At 38.2% G+C, this 23,021-nt stretch overlaps 2 protein-coding genes across 24 annotated transcripts in view; both read left to right on the plus strand.

Annotated features, from left to right (window-relative positions):
- Positions 1-12,242, plus strand: part of kif1aa (kinesin family member 1Aa) — a 56,754-nt gene extending 44,512 nt beyond the window's left edge. For 11 of the 21 annotated variants that reach the window (XM_059342101.1, XM_059342106.1, XM_059342111.1 and 8 more), the window contains 12 exons: positions 975-1,001; positions 4,772-4,886; positions 4,997-5,130; positions 5,214-5,275; positions 5,355-5,500; positions 6,387-6,575; positions 6,718-6,789; positions 6,892-7,013; positions 7,243-7,386; positions 8,388-8,580; positions 8,687-8,805; positions 9,175-12,242. In XM_059342101.1, the coding sequence (XP_059198084.1) occupies positions 975-1,001; positions 4,772-4,886; positions 4,997-5,130; positions 5,214-5,275; positions 5,355-5,500; positions 6,387-6,575; positions 6,718-6,789; positions 6,892-7,013; positions 7,243-7,386; positions 8,388-8,580; positions 8,687-8,805; positions 9,175-9,217 (1,366 nt within the window). In that variant the 3' untranslated portion in view covers positions 9,218-12,242. Of the gene's footprint in view, positions 1-974; positions 1,002-3,009; positions 3,034-4,771; positions 4,887-4,996; positions 5,131-5,213; positions 5,276-5,354; positions 5,501-6,386; positions 6,576-6,717; positions 6,790-6,891; positions 7,014-7,242; positions 7,387-8,387; positions 8,581-8,686; positions 8,806-9,174 lie in introns of all 21 variants that reach the window. The other 10 variants (XM_059342102.1, XM_059342115.1, XM_059342116.1 and 7 more) reach the window with 2 other exon arrangements.
- Positions 12,243-15,191: 2,949 nt separating this feature from the next.
- Positions 15,192-22,424, plus strand: scly (selenocysteine lyase). 3 transcript variants are annotated; one of them, XM_059341336.1, is made up of 13 exons: positions 15,192-15,288; positions 16,674-16,772; positions 16,874-16,983; positions 17,190-17,290; positions 17,417-17,594; positions 17,698-17,825; positions 18,952-19,107; positions 19,188-19,294; positions 19,400-19,436; positions 21,444-21,527; positions 21,696-21,795; positions 21,961-22,036; positions 22,135-22,424. In XM_059341336.1, the coding sequence occupies exons 2-13, from the start codon at positions 16,681-16,683 to the stop codon at positions 22,286-22,288; spliced, it is 1,323 nt and encodes a 440-aa protein (XP_059197319.1). In that variant the 5' UTR covers positions 15,192-15,288; positions 16,674-16,680; the 3' UTR covers positions 22,289-22,424. The 3 variants fall into 3 exon arrangements, with proteins under 3 accessions (XP_059197319.1, XP_059197322.1, XP_059197321.1); XM_059341339.1 differs by lacking the exon at positions 15,192-15,288 and adding an exon at positions 15,311-15,528; XM_059341338.1 differs by lacking the exon at positions 15,192-15,288 and adding an exon at positions 15,582-16,187.
- Positions 22,425-23,021: the final 597 nt, after the last annotated feature.

The following is a 23,021-nucleotide window of genomic DNA, read 5'->3' on the forward strand; positions in this document are numbered from 1 at the left end:
AAATTAAGGCTTTAATGGCTTTCAATAAGGACATTTTTGCCCATAAGGGTCTAAGTGTCTGTATTTTGACATCACAGTTTTTTATAAACTTCGGGAGAAACAACCCCAAATCATCAAAGAATAAAAAATCAGAAAGCCAAAATTGTCCTAAGTGAGGCACAAGGGTTGAGTTGTGATGTAGTGTGTAGTGTTTTATGTCTCCTGTAGTCGGCCACTAGAGGGCAGTAGGTTTCTTTTCAGACTAGTGTCTCCAATATAAGAACTAATGATATGTTTTTTAGTTGACATGTTGTTAACATATTTGAGAAATACAGTCATTACTGACATAAAAACACTATTAACTCTTCACTGATTTGTATTTTAACATCCCAAATCACCAACCATTAACATCACCACTGTATAGTAGCACAATAGCTCTTAAGTCGTAGCATGTATCATCCTCACAATATATCTGCAATGTATGATATGGACCAATATTGATATAAAGTTAAGATATTCTGTTAAATGTCCTTAAGCAAAAAATATTTTCAAGTTCAATTTATGAAAACTGTAATGTATTTTTTGCCATTTAACTTTTAATTTTGTGACATATTGCTTTTGGCTCATTGCTTAATCCCTCTGCTTTCCCAACCGCTCTCCAAAAAGCCTAACAATCCCAGCAGCAACACCAGCATCCAGACCTGGGTTTACTGAGTTTTAATCTAAAGCAGCCAAACTCTCCATGCAGCACTGTCCAGTGACCCTGCTCGACCGGCCTTTCTGTGACCACGGTGCTGTGCACTTTTCAGCCCTTAATGTTTGTCTTGTGATGCCTCAATGGCCAAGAATTAGGTTAAGGGTTCAGCACCCGATCAGGCTGTGGTCCAGTGTGGTCTCTGCTCAGTGTTGCAGAGACTAACATCATGGTATATATGGATGCTAACATTTTTCTCCCTCCAAGTCCACTAACGGAATGTTGTTTTTTGCTTTTGCAGACAGTTTCTTGATTCGGACATGCCTAGGTATATTATTTTGCCTCTCTTCTCATGCTCTTAAGTTACACGAACACTTCATCTTTCTAACGTCCTGTACACGCTGTCATTCCTACTCAGCCTCCAGTGATTTCCACTACCCTCTCTCCTACTCTGCCATTACTTTCAGCAATTCATCTGTGCCTCTTTTTTGTTTTCTCCCTCTCCGGTGAAGTGAGAGATGTGGTTCTGCATGTCCCTGGTTCTCTCACTGCGCTGGGTGTGTGTTTGAGCTGTTATCAGGCTGTGGTTTATGATGGACAGGGTCTGCATGGCTCGCTTTGCTTCACGTAGGCTGTCCTTGGCTGTGTTTCTGCCGGAGGTGTCGTGGGGCCAGTATCACACTCTCTGTTTCCACTTCAGCAGTTGCTGCAGGAACAATCTAACAAGGCTGATTTTAAGATGTGTACAGTGAATATTAGGTAACTCTTGTATTCATCTTCTGGATAGAAACAGGGAATTTTTAAATGTTCAGATATTTTTTTTAAAGTATCTTTTTAATATTTGCTTCTCCTACTTCTTTACTTGATTTATTCAGATTGAATTCAAAAAGCTTATCCAACATGATTGTGCACCCAGTTATTGTATTGAAAACTCCAGTGTGGGTAAGAGGTATTAGTACTTTGCCAGTAGAGGGTGTTAGTGATCCATTATTACAACACAGTTCATTTGAAACAACAAAAAGATGCATCCTGTCCTGAGTAGAAATATAACTTTTTGCTCTCTCCATTAAAAAAACACACACACACACACATATATATATATATATATATATAATATATATATATATATATATATATATATATTATATTTTGAAAGCAATATTTTGAATCCATGGATATGATTTTGTTATTTACCTCTAATACCAAGAAAAAAAGAGAGAGTACTTCCAATCACAGCTACAGAATATTAACAGGAACACGTGTCATCCAGTATTACTCAAGTGCTGTAATATGGATCACATCATTTACTGTACCCACTCTGGCACGCTATTCAAATGCAGCTATTAAAATGTAATCCAGTGAACCATTACCTCACCAGTAGCACTTTGCTCAAAATTGCTGCGATGTTGTGAATATTTTTAAATCTCGTACCTCAGTGAAACGCTGCCAAACACCAGAAACAAACGGCTCCTCACATGTTCCGCCAGCAAGCATGACTTCAATCCTGGCTCCAGTGTTTTTAGGAGGTAGTAAAACACAGAGAAGCACATGTTGGTGTAGTGCAAAGAGGAAATTGCTTCCTTGTAGTGTAAGCGAACACTTTTCTACTACTGGGAAAGATGTGTGCATGTGTGATGTGTGAGTGTGTGTGTAAATGCACTTGCTAATTACTTAAAAAACAGGACATTTCTACACTGAATCCCCTTTATTCACACAGTGAGTCCTCTTTGCTGCAAAGTTAACTCAGTTCATTGCTGTTTGCTTCTTCTGGGTGACACATTGTTCACTTTCCCACAAGGTCACCTCAGTCCAAGGCCAGTGGGCCCAACATCTGAACCTCATGAAGAGTCCATTCAGCCTGTTTTTTTATGGCTTATAGAAACATTAGTTTCCTTTTACAATTCATGCTTGGATTATCTTTTTTTAAAATTTTATTTAAGGCTGTACCAGTATTCAGGCCAGAGGGAATAACTGGTTTCAGTGTGTGATTATTTCCCCTTGGGGTAAATGGGAAAAATCACGGGCATTAACGTATGGAGTAAACCAGAGGCGTAACAGAAAGCAGTATTGTTTTTGCTTGAGGGAATGGCCATGCGCTGTTATTTGACCGTTTCAATGGTAGAGCACGATGAGTGATTGCATCAATCGATCAGCACCTTCGACAGGATCACTCGCCAGTCTGTTATGGGTGAGCTGTACTATCCACAGCAGTGTTTACATCACAAGATAACAGTGTGAAAAAAGACAAACACCATCCCAGCCACACAAGTGCACAACCACACCACACTTCCTGACTCTCACTTTCTATTCTTTTGCTGATTTCTTCTTTCTCACAGCATTTCCTTGGGAGTTGACCATAGGTATTTCACTGCCCTGTCCCTCATTTCATCTGGCTGTCTCTCATGCTCCCTTCCTTTTTTTCTGTACTATAAATCATCTCAGCTCTAATTGCTTTTCCGTGGTGTTTTGTACAAAGCACAGCATCAACTCAGTCCACCTGTTGCATGCAAAAATATTTCATTGACACTTTTGTCGTACTAAGATTTTAGAAATACTTACTTAAATGTTTAAACACTGTACTGTGCCAATAGTACACTGATGATTAGAGTGATTTTACAAACTTTATAATTGTGTTCTCAGTGTAACAAATCAGATTTTAGTTTGTGTCTTTCTGTATGTGACATATTTGTTATAATGGTAGTGCTGTTGTTATGTTAAAGGGATAGTTTAGATGTTTGCAATTGGGAAGGGGGCAACCGCAAAACATAATTTAGCACCTAAAAGAATCAATAGCAGTTTAAGTTTATGCTATATTTAGAATGATAGTCTTAGACTTGGAGACTTAGACAGACTTGTAATTTTTTTGTCATTTTTATGCCAGTTTTACATAAAAAATATGCACATGAACCAAATTTCGTTGCATTGGCTCACAGTGATTGTTCTCTGAAATGTCATATGGTATAGTATAGAGTACATATATAAAATTGTAAGAAATAGAATATTTATATTGCACAGAAGTGTGGCAGCAGAAAGTGTTTTTGTACATATACAATAGACATAAAAAATATAAAAATTAGTTCACAGTGCAGTATAATGCAGAAAGTAGGAGGTGGGGGGACATTTTTTCACCGCTTTACCGTGCCATCAGACAGCCTTTTCCAACAGGAAACTGAAGCTGTTATCTGTACTCTCTTCAAAGCCACCAGACTCCTATGCCAGAAACAGCAATTTTTCCTAGCAAAACACAAGAGGTGGTGGTCCACAGTTATTATTATTTGTGTAATTGTGTGACTTTGGTGTTTTAAAGGGTTAGTTTGTATTAACCAAAGTCACACATTAACACAAACAATCTAACCAATTGAGGCAGCAGTAGACCAACAACTCTGTGTTCTTCAAGGTAAAATCACTTCTCTCCCCCCCCCCCCCCCCCCCCCCCCAAAGGAGTCTGGTGACGTCAAAATAAGAATAGATCAGCCACGTCTAAACTACTCCTTGAAGGGTCATGCTGCTGCAGATTTTTGTTCCAACCAATCGAGAACACACCTGATTCTACTGATCAGCTGTTTGAACACTGAGATCAGTTGATTAAATGACTCATGCATGTTGTGCTTCTGCTTGGCTGGAAGGAAAACCTGCAGCCACATGGCCCTTTCTGGAATAGTTTGGACATGCCTGGAACAGATGGATATAACAATTTCAGTTTCCCAACAGAAAGGGCTGTGACAGCAAGATCAAGTGGTGAAAATATTCCAAATATAGCCTAGACTTATACTGATGCAAAAAAAAAATCAGGTGGGCCTTTTTTAGGAGGTTAAAATACGTTTTGCAGCTGCTCCCATCCAGTGTGTTGCTTAGTTTACTTAATCGCCTACTTTTTCAAACTTGGGGCGTGCTGACTTATATCTACCATAGATAATACACTGACTATGGCTAAGTACCTCATACAACCCGACTTGAAAAATCCAAACTGTCCCTGTAACATCTCTGTTGTTAGGTTGACAGCCTTTAGCATGGGTTTAGCTCCAACTGCTAATTTGCTGTTTAGATAGAAGGACTTAAATTCTGACTTCTAATTTATTTTCTTGGCTTCCGCCTCAGGACCTTCTACCGCTTCGAGGCGGCTTGGGATAGCTCCATGCACAACTCCCTGCTACTAAACCGAGTGACTCCATATGGAGAGAAGATCTATATGACCCTCTCGGCCTACTTGGAGGTACAGCACAGTGCCTGCATTCCTGAGTGGCAGGAATAGTGTCAGAGGTCATGTGTGAATTACTCGACAGGATCAATGTGAGAAAATCTCTCCTCCTTTATCACTTGCAGATGGAGAACTGCACCCAGCCTGCAATCATAACCAAAGATGTCTGCATGGTGTTTTACTCTCGAGACACAAAGCTGTCAGCCTCCCGCTCAATCCGAAACCTTTTTGGTACTGGAAGCCTGAGAGCGGCCGATGGGTGAGTTAGAAACTTTAGACTATAAAAACATTACACAGCTGCTGTGTTCTCTGTGTTGATTGAGACCTTTTTTCTCTTTCTAGAAACCGTGTAACTGGAGTTTATGAGGTCAGCCTGTGTAACCTGGCAGATGCAGGAAGCCCAGGTGAGAGTCAAGACAAAGTTACTATTTTGCATTGGGATCAACTTTGACACATTTCTAACTCTGCACCCAACCATTCCAGGTATGCAGAGGAGACGCAGGCGGGTGCTGGACACCTCAGTGGCCTACGTCCGTGGGGAGGAGAACCTGGCAGGGTGGAGGCCCCGTAGTGACAGCCTCATTCTGGACCACCAGTGGGAGCTGGAGAAACTCAGCCTCCTTCAAGATGTGAGAGCTTTAATCCCTTTTGTTTTATAGCATAAACTACTTTGAATAATACTTGAAATGCTACTGGCCCTCATTTATTGACCCTGAACATGTGGTTCTAATCTTAAAACATCAAATAAATGGAGATTCAGTCCCTTTGAGTTTTTAAGTAAAGAAAGATCTGATTATTTCATACAGTCCTTACAAGAATCACTGCAAAACTCTAATATAAACACAATGTGAATAAAAACTTCCAACATCATTTAAAAGAACAGCATATCACTTTTATTGAAGGAAAACAAAGTATTAAAGATAATTACACAAGTCTTAGCTGCAGACTTTGATCTAATTGTAATCATGTTACAGTTATTGGCTTAATGTTGCAGGTTTTCTTCATTAAAATAACAAGGCTGAATCACTCACATGAGATGTTTCTTAAAGCTTAACTGGGAATATGAAATGAGTTAAAGTTTTTTTAACTAAACTTTGAGTTAGAAGCCAGTGTAAAATTTCACAACAATAACTTTTTGTTGTGATTAACTGCAGAAGACAATGAGACATCAGGCACTGATCTTCTGATGTAATATAGCCAAGTGTTCCCCTGGCTTCAGAAATACAACCCTGATTTAAAAGAGGCTGTACACTGTGTATATAAATAATAAAAATCAATGCATCAAATTCAGAATTCTGTTTTCTTTATGCAACATTCAACTTTTCTGCAACCTGTGTCATACTGGATATTATCAGCATAGCAATACTAAGAGGCACAGCCAAACTGATAGATAAGAGAACTTGTAGAGGGAGAATAAGAAAGGATCCAGGATACATCCTTGAGGAACTCCACAGGTCAAAGGAGCACAGTTCATGATTGAATCATAATTGTGATGTTTTTTCCCCATTCTTTCAGGTGGAGAAGACCAAACATTACCTCCTGCTGAGGGAGAAATTGGAGTCTACCATGCTCATGGGTCAGGAGTCTCTGCATTCCTGCGTCGCTGAGGAGCTTAGTGAGTCTCCTCAGCCCCCCGAGGTCGATCTGGAGGTCATCTCCGGCTCTGAAATCATCACTGAGAGGCAGAGGGAGCTCGCTGCCAAGGTCAGCCATCTTCACTTGAACTTACTGCATTTCATGTATAACTTTTTGTTGACAGATAAGAATTTGTCCTGTTCTATGATTTGACTTATCTTGTATCTAACCGTTGAAGACATTTTAAGTTCTATGTCATTTTTACACACAGTGTTTGCGGCTGCTCACTCACTCCTTCAACCGAGAATACAGCCATGTGTGTGTAAGCGCCAGTGAAAGCAAGGTAGTGTCAACTATTTAAAGTTAAAATTAAAAAAACATCACATTGTCTGTTGATCTGTTCCTCACAGCTGAGTGAGCACCTGTGTGTTTGTGTGTGTTATAGATCTCAGAGATGTCTGTCACAATGCTAAGAGACTCGGCTTCAATCTCTGCTCTCAACACAATCACACCCTCCTCTACATGTCCATCACTGGTTGAGGGCTGCTATAGCAACGCTGAACTCAGGTCAGTCAGAAGATGCACTTGTAAGATTATTGGTATGTATAAATTGTCATCCTTGGTAGCCATAATAGGCTTTGTTGTTCCTCTTTCTTTCTTCTTTGATTAAAATGTTTGGTAGAGTGATAACATGATGCACTAATAATGTCACTCATTCATTGCAAAGTGGTCACAAAAGGTCTAGGTAGCTGCTTTCTTTACTAGAACTTAGAGAGCTCATGTTTCTGTTCTGCAGACCCCCTATGCCGCGCTCTCGTGCCGTCAGCCCCAGTCCTGACACACAGCAGGACGCAGAGGCTAAGAAGTCCATCAATGGAGCCTCTGAAACCAAACCAAGGATCCGTAGATTTGTTCCTGATATCCAGGAGATCAGAGTCAGGTGAGTCTGCCACAGTAACTCTCGGGTGCTTTCACATCTGCAGTTCAGTTCATTTGGCCCAGGCTAATGGAAAATTATTCACCATTGCATTTAAGTGAAGTTTCAGACTGAAAGATAATTCCTAATTGAATAGTTTTGGTGATTATCATCCTGTGTCATCAGGACTCATGTAGGGAAATCAAATTCTGGTGACTGACAGAAGTTTATGCTTCACTTTATTGCTTCCGATGTTTATATTTGTGTATATAATATGTTTTTCTGTTTCAAAAATAGCTCACAAAGAAATAACTGATCATAAGCATTATCAGTATAATTAGTCTGCAAATCGACTATATGTTGTGAATAAAACCTGACGGAGAGGGCAACTGATATGGCAAGAAATAATATGAAATTTGTGCTGTGATTAAATTAAACCTTTTCTATGTGGGTTGTGAACTGATTTTGCACCAATTTGTCCATGAAGTCTGCTTTTTTAAACAATAACTTTATTAGGAATATTAAACATAATACACATTATACATACAATGTATAACATTGTCAACCAGTTTTAGAAATGATAACTGAGAAATAAAGAATACATTAAAATAAAATAAAAAGCTAAATAAACGAGTACTGTATGTTTAGTGTCTTTCAACTGCTGACCATTTAAATAAAACATAAATAAACACAATATAAATAGCTTACAAATAGCTTACAATAGCTTTTCCAAATCACCCAATGCTTTGTTTTCTGCATTATATAATATGTAAACAAAGGTTTTCATGTTGATGCCTAACAGACAACAAATATTCAATATTGGCCAATAATATTAGTCCACCGATATATCATTCAGGCTCTAGTTATGAATCAATACTAGCAATAACCGTACAATACAGCAAACAGACCTGAGTTTGTTTTGACCAAACCAAACCGGTTAGGTGTGAAAGCACCCTATGCCTTTATGCTGTGGAGACTTCTGTCTTTGTTTCACACGTGCTGATTTTTCACGTTTATTTTTGCAGCCCTATTGTGTCAAAGAAGGGTTACATACATTTCTTGGAGCCACACACTAACGGATGGGTGAAGCGCTACGTTGTTGTGCGGCGGCCGTACGTCTACATCTACAACACAGAGAGAGACTCTGTGGAGCGGGCCATCCTCAACCTCTCCTCTGCCCAGGTGGAGTACAGCGAGGATCAGCAGGCGATGCTGAAGGTTGGTGACGAACCAAATTCTCCAACTCTTTCTGCTCTCTTAATGGTGAAAACCTTCAGCTAAGTGTAATACGTTTTTCTTTTTTTCTTTTTTTAACTTTCAACAGACCCCATACACATTCGCCGTGTGCACAGAACATCGTGGAATACTGCTTCAAGCCACTAATGACAAAGAGATGCATGACTGGCTGTATGCATTTAATCCTCTTCTTGCTGGAACTATCAGGTAAAAAATACTGTAATAAGTCAAATTAACAGATGTACAGGTGCATCTCAATAAATTAGAATATCACAGAAAATGTATTTATGTCAGTAATTCAATTCAAAAAGTGGAAATAACACATTATATAGATCCATTACACACAGAATGAAACATTTCATGTCTTCATTTATTTAATTTCTCCTAATTATAATGATTATTGCTTACATTTAATAAAGACCTAAAATTCAGTGTCTGTAAATGTAATATTACAAAAGACAAATTTTAAAAAGTATGTTTAATATGGAAATGGCCTCTGAAAAGTATGTCCATCTATATGACTAAAAATAATAAATGTGTCTTTAACAGAAACTTATTTTCCTCTATGCATCTCAGGTCAAAACTGTCGAGAAGACGAGCCGGACAGATGAGGATGTGAAACACATCTCATGAGAGAAGGATTACCGCAGAGACTAAGATGTACATAGATCCTTGTCCTCATCCCTCCCCTTGTGCTGAGCCCCACCCCCCTCCACCACAGTCACCAACAACCATCTTCCCCCTGTACGTTCTCAGTTTGTCACTAGTGTCCTCAGCACTTAAAGCGCCCATTTCGTGTCAGGCCTTTGCTGCGGTGTGAGTCTCGTAGTCTGAAGAACCTCTTCAAAAAAACTGTCACTGTACTGTACTGTACTGGAGTTTAATCATAGCTGGAAGATTGAAGAAAAACGGAGGAAGTAGCAACAGTTTGTTATCTCAGATTACATACGTATGGTAATGTACTGTAGTTGTTGTCAGTGACACATCAAGCCTTATACATTTACTCCTTAAAAAAATGCAGTGACATTTATTTTTACCTAAAGCTGCCATGTCAGTGAGGATCACATAGCTACATTTGCATCAGTAAATAGAAAAACATGCAGATTCTTCTCTCCTCTACAGCTATATATACACTGTCTTATCTGATTTGCATACAGCGTACAGCTAGAATTACACGCTAAAAGAAAAAAAAATGACAGATGAGTGTAACTCTTTAGAATAATTCTGTTTTCTTTCTGAATCTTGACATCGAGTAATCTGCATCCTATTCCTAAAACTTCTTAGAAACGTTAGCACACACAGCCTGGCGGGGGAAAGGCATATCATCATAGATTTCATGTTCTCGTGGCATCTTTGATCAATCCATGTCATTTAGCTACTTGTAGGAGCACCAAGGGTATCTACTGTACATTCACACAATAAGTAATCAAATGTCATCTCCATTAATCCTCCCAATTTAATCTCATTCTCTACCTGAATTTTATTTGTTTTAAAATGTGATATATTTAGATATTTAACAGCTTTATTATTTATTTCTGCATGTATTTATTTACAAAGACATTTATATTTCTAAACTCGTAGTACCGTGCAATTTCTGCACACCGCACTTTTTAATATGAGTTCCTTAAATGTTTGAATAATACAACCTCGTCCCCATGCAGTTAATGCTATTAATAACTTTATGATTGGCCACTTTCTTTGTGCTGAAGATTACTTGAATAATACTATCCCCTTTAAGAGTAGGATAGTCACACCCGACCTTTGACCCAACTAATCTCCACCTGAAAAGGTTGATATATTGTAGGTAGAGAATATAACGGTGGTCTGTCCATCCTCAGCTGCACAAAGCTACCTTGTTCAGTGATCAAAAACTGTTCCTCATAGTACAGAATAAGAAACTGGTTTTCTGAATGATATGTATATTGATTAAATGTAGTGCCTCTCTTTTCAATCATACTGTACAGTATGCCTCTGCACCAGTTGCTTTGAAACTACATCCTCCATGCTGCTATATTACTTGTTCTGGAAGTGTCTGCAGATCACATTACATCACTTTCCTGCTTATATCATCATCATCACTTACATATTCAGACAAAAAGGTATCATTTATGTTCATGTTATATAACTTAAAGCTGTCATACAATACAGAGTGTCCTTAACACAGAGTATACTTTATGCTTATACATTAAAAAACCCTAATTTATAATTGCAGGGTTGTGTTAAACAATGATTCTCTGAAAAAAATCAATGCTGTTGACTTTGTCTACAGAGACTGTATGCCTGTTTTTGATTTAAAAAATATTGCAACTGTGCATATTCTATTGAATCTCATTCAAACAAATTATCAACCTGAAACTCATCTTGTTCAGAAACAAGCTTCTGAGTTGTTGTGGAAAGTTTTTGACTGATGAGCATGCCTCAGGTCAGCCAGCCTGGAGAGCATGCTTAGTGACAGTAGAAAGATTTCACTGACATCCTTAGAAAGCATCCTAAAGCATTAAACTGTACACAAAAGTGCAAGAATATGCAATATATAATATAATAGCAGTGCAGAATGTTGTTTTTGCAGCTGAGTAATCCGTACAACAATATATACTATAAGCATATTTCCTGAGATTGGAGAGTATTCTGTGTGTTGTGGACATACTGTATTTTTAAGTGATTGAATCAAAACACTTTACAGCCCTATATGTGTGCAACTGTCAGTTGCTGTGGCTAATCAAACAGTCCAACGTCTGTAATGTTTATTGCGTAAAGTCCTGTGATCATGTTAGGGTCAAAGTCTCCATAGACTTTGTCGGATGCAGAGACTGCAGGTGTATTTTATCCAGCTATAGCATCATCATTGAAGGAACGCCCTGCTGTACTGTACATTACACTGTCTCAAGCACTTATTTCTGTCTCATTTCCTTTCAATTGCGAGCCTGGGTTTGCTCCGGTCTGATCTCTGTGTTGAGATGATTCCTCGTGTTTTCATTGGGCCTTTTTATTGTGAGTCACATTTGAGCCAACCAGAGTTTTTTGGTGGAGTCACACAAAAAAACAACAAATCACACTGAATGTACATTGATATTTGAAAATACTTATTCTGCTGGAGTGCTTATGTTGTCTTTTGTTTTCACAGTCTGGTTCCTTATTGATTGTAGGTGGGTTACTATCAGGGATATACCTGTAATAATCTGTCCACTGACAGTGTGAGGGGACGTTGGTTCATTGTGGACCTGTTAGGCATTGCATCTCGTACAGAGTAATGCTGTAGGTAACCTTACTGTCACTTTCACTCTTATTTCAATATCTACTGTCATCATCATGCTCTGACAGCCTTCACAAAATCTACTTTTTCTAATCCCTCCCCTCCCCCTTTTTGAAGGAATATCATTTACATTTTTGTGCTTCCACGCCTATTTTTTTTTTTTTTTTTAATCTTCACCAGTTAATTTCTTTTTCCTTCTTCAAATGATTTTGCATTGTATATAAACATGATTGCTGTGAACAGTGTATTATAAAGTTGCACCCATTTACAAAATCCTAAATGGGCAGTAGTTCAGTCAGTGTCTCTGAGTGTTGGAGTTTAGCGTCAAATGTTTGTGTACACTAAACACATTGTCATATATTAAATAAACATGGAAATTATGCAACACAAAGCAACGGGGTCCTCTTCTTTATATAATCTATTGCATTTATTTTTCACGTGTCACGTAAAAAAAGGAAGAAAAAAAAATTGAGCCACAGCAGGCTGGATCATAACTTAAATATTAATTCATTTCCTGAAATGTATCATTTCAATGTCAGTTTGTTTACATGCCAAAAATGAATTATTTCTGTATTCTCTATGCTTGGGGGATTTTTTTCCTCCACAGTCAGGTAGGATATATCAGTAATGGGCAAAATAATAATATAATAATAATAAATCTGATTTACATAGTGCTTTTGAAAGTACTCAAAGTTGCATTAAACACTGCAGTGCTCCATAATACATCAGCAATAATTCTAGTGGAAACCGAGGAAAATAGCATTTATTTGCTTCATAGGGCAAACATGAGGAAATGGCTCATTCTGATGGGATGAGGTAAAAGCTACAATTTTGAATCCTGGTTAAGATTGTAAGCATGCTTTAATAAAATGTATGACTTTATGTCATAATGTGTGTGGGATCATTTTTATTTTATTATAATGGATTTCATTATGAGGATGGTTTTGTTTTCAAAGGTCAGAGTGTCTGTAACCTATTCTGTCTACACAGTTTACTATACTGTTGACTTATTATAGGAGGTGAGGTTGATCTTTCAAAGTTCCCAAAAATAACAAAACAACTTTATCTTCATTCTCCTAAATCCTCATCTACTAAAATTGCACAGACATAAACTTTTCTTGTTCTGCGGAAGGACAAATATCCTGACTTTCGCAGACAAACTGGGCAAAATGAGTAAATCATTTCTGTAAATGAACAGTTAATCTGTCCTATTCATCACTATTGAGAGAGACTGACGTTAAATGGAAACTGCTTTTACTCATGTTCAAAAGTTATAAGCTTAAAATTCATATAACAAAATACGCATTGTACATAAAAATATGGAAGTCCCTTCCCGCCACTGTAATGAAAAAAAAAAAGTCAATATAGTCATAATCAGTGGTGGAAAAGGTATTCAGATCCCTTAGTTAAGTAAAATTACTAATACAACACTGTAAAATTACTCCACTACAAGTAAAGGCCCTTTATTCAAAATGTACTGAAGTAAAAGTACAAAAGTATCAAAAGTAAAAGAACTTGTTATGCAGAATGGACCTACTCAGATTGTTATATATATTCTAAATATATTATTAGATTATTAGTATTGATGCATTCATGTAAGCAGTGTTTTATTTTTTTTAAAGACAGGGCTAATTTAATTAAATAATATATTGTGATAAGATTTTATTTTAAAAAGTCTAATCACTTAAAATTGATCATATATTTTATGTTAAATCTCATCCTGAAAAGTAACTAAAGCTGTCAGCTAAATGCAGTGGACTAAAAAGTACAAATTTTGCCTATAATGTAGTGGGGTATAAGTAAAAAGTTAAATAAAATCAAAATACTCAAGTTAGTAAAGTACAAGTACCTCAAAATTTTACTTAAGTACAGTACTTGAGTAAATGTACTTTTCACCACTGCTCATAAGTCATGAGAAACCTTCTTATTATTAGTATGTATTATTATCCTAATTAGGGCCCGAGCAGGCAACAACCTGCGAGGTCCCTATTGTATTTCGAATGATTTTTTTTTTTCTTCTTCCCAAATGATCCCATTTTTCACTGCCTGAACATACCCCAAAACTCATGAAACTTTAAATATAAGTCACACCTGGCGAAAAATGTTATAATCTTTTCAGGTCAAGATCTGAAAACTTTACTTTTTTTATTTTTTACTTTTTTACATTTATTTTTCTTTCTTTCTTTTCTTTTTTTTTTCTTTTTTCTTTTTTCTTTTTCTTTTTTTATGCGCATGCGCATTGTCCAGAAAGGCCGCACATGCGCAGAGCCGCCAAAAGCCACGCATGCGCAAAAGCGAAAAAAGCTGCGCATGCGCAGAAGCTAAAAAGGCCGCGCAGAAACGCAGAAACGCAGAAACGCAGAAAAAAATAATTTAAAAAAAAGAAAAAATTAGAAAAAATTAAAAAAAATTGAAAATTTGAAAATTTGAAAATTTTAAATTTGAAAATTTAAAAAATTTAAAAAATGTAAAAATTAAAAACAAAAAAACAATAAAATAAAATAAAGAAAAAAAATAAATGTAAAAAAAGTTTTAAAAAAAAGTAAAGAAGTAAAAAAGACAGTGGTGGAAGAAGTGTTCAGATCCTTTACTTCAGTAAAAGTACTAATACCACACTGTGAAATGACTCCACTCCGCTCATTTTAACTACCTTATAAACTTTTAAGTGGTTTAATTGATAAAAATGGGTAATTATTTTAAATGTATCATGTTTTTCATTTTAAATCTTGACCTGAAAAGTAACTAAAGCTGTCAGCTAAATGTAGAGGAATAAAAAGTACGGCAGCATGCCCCGACATGCGTGTACTGCGAGGGCCCGTTCAGTACTGCTTGCAGTCCTAGTTAATATTAAAATTCCACTTCCATATAAAACGCTGCACTCTTATACAATATACATTCATGTAAAAAATTATTAGACCACCGTTTTTAATTAAATTAAATTTCTTGTTCATTTTAATGCCTGGTACAACTAAAGCTACATTTGTTTGGACAAATATAATGATCACAAAACAAAACAGCTCATCGGAGTTTAAGAGCCGATATCTAGCCATTTTCCATGTTTTTTTAAATGATAATTTTGGTTATTGTCAAGAAAACCATGGAAAATAGCTAGATATAAGCTCTTAAATTAAACTCTTATGAGCTAGTTGTTGTTTTTTTTGTTTTTTTATATTTATTCAAACAAATGTACCTTCAGTTGTACCAGGCATTAAAATGAACAAGTAATAGAGGAAAAAGGGTGGTCTAAAAATTATTTCCATGAATGTATATGGTATTTTGTTTTGAGCGTAATCTGACGTCTGTCCCTTTAAGACACCTGGCAACCCAGCGGAGAAGCGCCGCATCCATCCAGTCACACTAACTGACTAGCTCGCTAATGATTGACTCAGACAGTAGCTAGTAAATCTATTCAGGACAACTATACATCACTTTACAAGGTTAGACACAAAGCCAAGAATCTCATCCTGCCGTGTCATACGAAGGGGGACATATCTGACTCACCTTGGGAGCTTGAAAGAAGATTAACAGTCATCTTGAATGTGATATTGCTAGCAAAAATGTGTTAGCAGCATGAGCTAGCTTGAGCTAAAGTAAACAGATGTGACCTGCCGAGTTATGGTGATAGCTGTAAATATAACCCCGGAATCGCTTGGCAGACGTTGCCAGGAATAAGACAGGTTGTTTTAATGTTCCAGTTACAAGTTTATCCGTGTTTTAAGTTAACGTTAAATTAAGCGTAAGTATAGTTGGTACCAGGAAGCTACCCGATAACTTGGCAGAGTAAATACCTGTCACGCCAGCTGCTGACAGCGTGGATGTAATGTGAGCTGAGAGAGTGGACTTAGTAAACAGAGGTCGGACAAATGTTGGCTTAAAATTAGTTCTTTAACATATCGTCACCCTGTTAAAATAATCGCCTTACTCTTTTTTTCAAATTTTACAGAAAACACATAAAACTTCATCAAAAGTGTAACAAACGACATTTATTGATCATTTCACTCAAAAAGCATGTAACAAAGGATGGCTATTGGCATAGTAATAACACTGTGTAAATTATGTAACTGTAAATGTAATGCCGTCTCTGTAGCCTCTGAGATATCTAGTTGGCATTAAATTACATACGTTACTGCGTGCTGAGTATATGGGTTTCACTTATTCATTCATTGAATTTGAGTATAATAACAGTTGACAGTATACTGTTGAACCATCACGATTCAGTTACACCTGCTGTTTGACCTGCAGCCAGTTACTATTCTGGGAATGGTACTGTACCAACCAGTGGTGGAATGTAGCTAGGTACATTTACTCAACTACTGTGCTTAAGAACAATTTTGAGGTAATTGTACTTTACTTGTATTTCCAATTTAAGTAACTTTATGTAAGACAAAATTAGCCCTATCTTTAGTAAATTAAAACACTGCTTACATAAATGCATCAAAACAAATAATGTGATAATATGTGTATGGAATATATAAAACAATCTGAGTGGGTCCATTCTGCAGAACAAGTACTTTTACTTTTGATACTTTACATTTACATTTACATTACATGGTACATTTTGATGCTGAGACTTTTGTACTTTTACCTAAGTAAGTTTTGAATGCAGGAATTTTACTTGCAGTGGAATAATTTCACAGTGTGATATTAGTACTTTTACTGAGGTAAGGGATCTAAATACTTCTACCACCACTGGTACTACTAATACCTATCACACAAAAATGATATAAATAGAAGTTTAGCTGCATTTAGCTTGTACTGGAAACATTGCCTTGCTGTATTAAATCTACACAGACATAATACAAAATATCTAATTTCTCCCTAGGAGTGTCATGGCCAAACAATCTGATGACATCACCTCAGTAAAGGGCCACACCCTCACTGACCATGACTTTCACCATTATTCAGAAATGAATCGAGACAGGTAGGAGGGAATGGCTTGGGTTGGTCATGTCGTATCAGCCTGTCATTCACCCTAAATCAAATTCAATGTTAAACTAAGTGAATGTACTTAATGTAATATAGGATCTACATGGACTACAATGCTACCACTCCGCTGGAACCAGAAGTGATTCAAGCCATTTCTGAAGCCCTGCAGGATGCCTGGGGAAACCCGAGCAGCACTTATATAGCAGGTGAAGAGTCCTTAAACAATCATCAAAATGCTATTAGGTTGATGTTAGAATTAAGAAGCCGGGTGCGTGCATAAAATAATTTCCTTTCACTCTCAGTGAGCTAATCCTGCTTTTCCCTAATTTGCCCTCACAGCACCCCACTAATGATGTTCTCAGCGCACAAACAATAAAAAAGTAATTCTTGTTTAAATCCACTTTATTTGTAGGTGCTAAAGCCAAGGCAATAATTACTCAGTCCAGAGAGAATGTGGCGAGAATGGTTGGAGGTAAAGCAGAAGACATAATTTTCACATCAGGTGGAACAGAGGTAATCAGTACACTCAGTTCACTTTTGATTTTATCGCTCTAGTTTTTAAACACTAGATCAGATTTGTGTTGTGCCTTAAGTGTTTTGTGCAGTATAGTGGTTCATAGCAAGCCAATCTTATTCCAGGCCAATAATCTGGTGCTCCACACTGCTGTAGAGCACTTCAGGAGAAGCTGCATGGCTACAGAGCAAGCTGAAGGACACCAGAATGGAAGCAATGGCCTTCCTCACATTATCACCTCTAACGTGGAACACGACTCAGTCAAACTAGTAGCTGAGCACCTACAGAAACATGGAAAGGCAGGTAGGAGACCATCCTGTGAAGTTTTATTCAGATAAATACCAGGAGAAAAACATTTCTGTGTTAGCTTCCTTTCTTGACCTGTTTGTAACTGTTTTTGTCACAGATGTGACATATGTGCCTGTGTCTAAGGTCACAGCCCGTGTGGAGGTGGAGGATATCATTGCTGCAGTGCATCCCAACACTTGCCTCATCTCAGTCATGCTGGCCAACAATGAGACAGGAGTCATCATGGTAAGAATGAGATTAGGCGTGTTTCCACTGAGTACTTTTTGGAAAACGGCTGAGTGTTTTGGCTCTGCCCACTTGTTAGTTCCCCTCGGCCTCTGTTCCCATACAGGTACTTTTTTAGCGGCTAACCAACGGAGTTCAAATGTGAAGTAAATAGTTGCAACACTTACGTGATTATTCAGCGACAATTTTGACCGTGATGTCATTGACGCAACGCTGACAACGACGCTGCAAGTCCAAACAGTCGAGACATTCTTTTTCCTTTGTCCATCGTTTTCTCTTCTTTGGTTTCTTGTTCTCGATTCTCTCGTCTTAGTCTGCTCTGCTTATTTCTTTATGATATGCCGCTGTTATGTTGTGGTTGTGTCGAGTTCTACTCAGGTCATATCCCGCCTCAACTGTATCCAATCAGCGTCGACGAGTCAGTAGCAGCTCAGAAAAGTACCTACCCGAGACAGGTCCTTACTGAGCCGCTACCTGAGATGCTAACCGGGGAAGTTGGGCTCACTAGAGGGAAAAGTACCTAATGGAAACGTGCCTATAGAGGCTTGGAAACCTGACGGCCTCTTCTGGGTTCTCTTCTGTCTCCTTATAGTACTGATCATATATAAATTCTACTTTTATTATCATAAAAGATGTTAGAATAACGGCTGCATGGTGGTGTAGTGGTTAGCATTCTTGCCTCACAGAGGGTCGCCGGTTTGACTCCGGCCTGTATCTCTTCTGTGTGGGCATGTTCTCCCTGTGTCAGTGTGGATTCTCTCTGGGTCCTCCGGCTTCCTCCAAAAATATGCAGCTTTGGTTTGATTTTGCTAAATTGCGCATAGGAATGAATGAGAGCGTGGTTGTCTGTCTCTATGTGTCAGCCTATGATAGTCTGACGACCCAATATCAGCTGGGATCGGCTCCAGCTCCAGAGTTCGGATAAGCGGTTAAGGATAATGAATGAATGAATGAATGTTAGAATCAAATCAGTCAATTTTTGAAGGAGGATTGGTGCTGATGAAGTTGCATTACCTGAAACGTGCTTCCATGTGTCACATATTAAATATGATTTCAATACAATGCTAAAACAAGAAGCTGTGTGCAGTACGGTCTAATGTATGCTGAAACATCTTCCTCTTGTCAGCCAGTCCAAGAAATCTGCCAAAGAATAAAATCTCTCAACAAGCAGCCAGGTCGGATCAGGATCCTGCTCCACACTGATGCCGCTCAGGCTCTGGGGAAAATCCGAGTCGATGCCTGTGAACTGGGAGTGGATTACCTCACCATAGTGGGACACAAGGTCAGGAATCTGTTGTAAAAATATCTTTATTTGGCAGCAGAACGAAAACATTTTATTGACAAGTCCTGTGATATTTGCAGTTCTATGCCCCTCGGATTGGTGCTTTGTTTGTGAACAGCCCTGGAACAAAAACACCATTGTACCCAATGCTGTTTGGAGGTGGACAGGAGAGAAACTTCAGACCAGGGTAACATACTACTTGTGAAATCAATCAATGAAGTACCGACGATGCATGAAACAACAGCCAAGATCTAAATATAGGGTCAATTTTCTCTATCTCTGAACATTACAGCACTGAAAACACACCAATGATTGCTGGACTGGGAAAGGTAAGTTTCCTGCTCCATATATGTGTGTCAGGAATTTATGTTTTATGGTTTTTAGAACATTTCTTTGGAAGCTTACACTGAATAACTGATTATAAATAAGGTTTTATGGTGCATATTTCAGCTGGAACATAAATGTCTTGTCAAAGCATTTTGGCAGATAGTTATAAATCTTTAACTACAGACAATCTTACAATGGGATCACATCAGCTGTGATGCCATATGGGGCCGGGGGCATATAGTCGGGGGAGCTGGTCATTATTCCTACCCCCCTACTTCCAACACCTTTTCTCAGACCACACCCATGAACGCAGCCTGAATTTTAACTACACACCACCTTATACAGTTGAGATGCTATTACAGTGACAAAACTTTCCACAGATAGAAATGAACGCTTAGCAAAGTACTAAAAACTGCTTCTGTGGTAGTTCTTTTTACAGTCGGTCACTGCAGCACCACACTTTGTCACACAGACTCACAGGGTGAAAACATCACAAGCATAAGATTGAATAAAATTTTAGTTGAAAATACTGTCATTGTTATACCTGACACCTATTGGAAGAGTTAGTGGGAGACAGAGAATTAATTGTTACTTTGTGAATTAACCTCGAAAATGATAATAATCAATCAATATCCTTTATTTTATCAGGTAAAAAAAACTAATTGAGATTTAAAACCTCTTTTCCAAGAGTGACCTGGCCAAGACGACAGCACAAAAGCAAAATGGTTACATCAAACAAATAAGACACAAATAAAATACAGTCACACACTCCAAGAAAAACAAGAGTTGGATTACATGATTACACAGTGCAATCACAAGATCCAATTGAGCTTATTTCGCTGTCTTTTAAAATTGAATTGAATTCCCCCAGAGTAACAAGATGTGTCAATTTCAAGTCCTTCTGCACATCGTTCCAGGTGGACACAAGCAGAAAATTTAAAAGCCTTTTTGCCCAGTTCAGTTCTGACTCTTGGGACCTGCATTTGTATGAAGTCCTGAGAACACAGGCCATATATTGGCTGAGGTTTCTACACACGTCTAAACACAAATATGTAGTCAGAAGTCCAAGAATAGATTTATAAATAAATATCAGCCAGTGAGAGAGTCAACGGGCATACAAAGATGGACAATGTGCCACAGAATGGTAACACTTGCTAAATAATTAGTGTAAACCAAAATAGTTAAAGCTCCAGTGTGTAGGATTTAGTGCCATCTAGTGGTAGGGTTGCAACCAACTGAATACCACTACGCTCTTCCCTCCCCTTTCCAAAAGTGTCGAAGAACTACGGTGGCCCTTAGGTAACATAAGAAAGCAAAAGGCCTGGTCTAGAGCCTATGTTTGGTTTGTCTGTTGTGGGCTGCTGTAGAAACATGTTCGTCTCTGTGGTATGTCACCATGGTTACCAAGGATTTTATTGGAGTCTCCATAAATACATAATCATAATTATTATTATTATAATTTTTTAAAAACTGTGTAAAATAGGCATTTTTTGAGATATCTTCATCAAATTTTGAACTAGGAGTAGCCAATATGTTATACTTTGACCCCATTGTTTTTTCCAGCCCATAAGTTCCAGCTATAATGATCTGCAGACCTGTATTTACCCAAATTATTTAGGCAGAAAATAAAAAAAAATCACTATTTTTCAGTGAGTTTCAACTTCCATCACTCAATAACAGTAGCACTTACAGTTATTCTGACTCTTTGGGGATGAGCTCCAGAGTGTTACCTTTCAAATGTGACCAAAACCACAGATTACTCTCAAAAATATTCAAGAACAACTTTCAATTTGCTTTGGGTATGTCTTTGATATGTTTTTTTAAAGGCGTTTTAAAGTTTATATGCAGTAACACTAAGGGGTTAAGATGATTACACACAAATGAAAACAGAGACCCTCCTAAATCATACGAGACGAGAGATTTAAGAGACTACAACCATTGACCACACATGTCATATCATGCTTCGTTTATAGCTATAACTGATTTATTATTTATTATGTTTCTGTTAGGCTGCAGAACTGGTCACCAATAATCTGTCAGATTATGAGACTCAAATGCAAAGTACGAAACGCTACTTGGAAGAACGACTGAAGGTTAGTATCATATTCTCATTGTGACTGTGATAGATGTAAATGTATATAAGATGTTAGCAGTTTGTAGTGTGCTTAAGGCAGAACTGTGGTATGATTGTCATTCACATGGATGTTTCTTCTTTGACTTAAACTTTTTCTTTATACCATCATTATTTTTTTATGTTTCAGACCGTCTTTAAAGACAAGATCCACTTCAACAGCCATTACCCTGCCTCCGATATCCTCCCTAACACATGTAATGTGTCCATCCTGGGCCCAAGACTACAAGGTGATGTCATGACTCTTCTGTCTCTGTCCTATGTCTGTTTTGGCCTGCCAGTCTAAAACAGTGTCCTCTAACCCTACACCAATGTTAGTCAGAGGCAGTTCATGACCTGCACAGGGCTATTTGTAAACTACAAAGGCTCTGAATGATTAATCTCTCCTGCTTTAGGCTGGAGGGTATTGTCCAACTGTAGGAGGCTGTTGGCCAGCGTCGGCGCTGCCTGCCATTCAGACAGTGGAAACAGGTAAAGGAGTCCCTCTTTCACGTGTGATGCTTTTGTCCCTGCACCATATTGATCGCAGTTGCATAACTCCCATGCACTGCCCTGTGTCCATCCATCAGACCTTCCCATATCCTTCTGAGCTGTGGCGTCCCCTCCGAGGTGGCGGCTAATGCCTTGAGGCTGAGCGTGGGCAGGGGGACGACCAAAGCAGATGTGGATGCAGTTGTGGAGGATCTGAGGGAAACTGTGCAGCTACTGGAAGTGATGGACTGATTCATGTGCATAAACACTTAACCTGTAGGTCAAATATGAACATACAGAATCATTTGTTTTGATTGTTACATTAACTGATCATGTAAAATCTATGTAATATTTTATATAAACATTAAAAGCTAAGAACTTGAAGTGACCTGAGGGGTGATGTTATGGAGAGATGACTGTACTCAGCTTCCATCACGTCATGTGAGGAGCTAATCAGCTAATTGGAGTGGGGACAACATTTATGAGTGAATAAAATATTAACGTGCTTTTTAATATTTTTTCACTAATTCAATCAACCCAGCCTATAAAATACTGTATGTAATCTAGTTTAGTCGTCCCCACTGAGATGAATTTTTAAAATAGTTGTAAAAAAATAACACTCATTCTAATCCACCATGGCTTTGGCTCCGACTTCTCCCATTACTTAAGTTTCCGTGCCGCCTCAGCTCCCCCATCTCCAGTGAAGCGTTGGTGCGTGTGCCAGCATATGGTCACTGCCGCACAAAGGGGAGCGGGAGGCCACAAGCGCTGCGCCTCCACCCGTCTTTCATTACCTTTCTATCTCACTGGCTCTGACCCCCCTCCTCTCTCCCCAACGGCCATGCTGGCCAGCTGGCTGCCACTCGGGTGTCACTTTCCTGGCTCTGGAAGAGGCAGTGAGTGCATGAGTTTTTGTTATTGAATGAGAGTTGAGCATGAGCGAGAAAGAGATGGTGACCTGGTGGGAGCCAAACGGCGCCAGGGA

The sequence above is a fragment of the Centropristis striata genome, chromosome 9 (assembly GCF_030273125.1).
Source record: "Centropristis striata isolate RG_2023a ecotype Rhode Island chromosome 9, C.striata_1.0, whole genome shotgun sequence".
Classification (NCBI taxonomy): Eukaryota; Metazoa; Chordata; class Actinopteri; order Perciformes; family Serranidae; genus Centropristis; species Centropristis striata.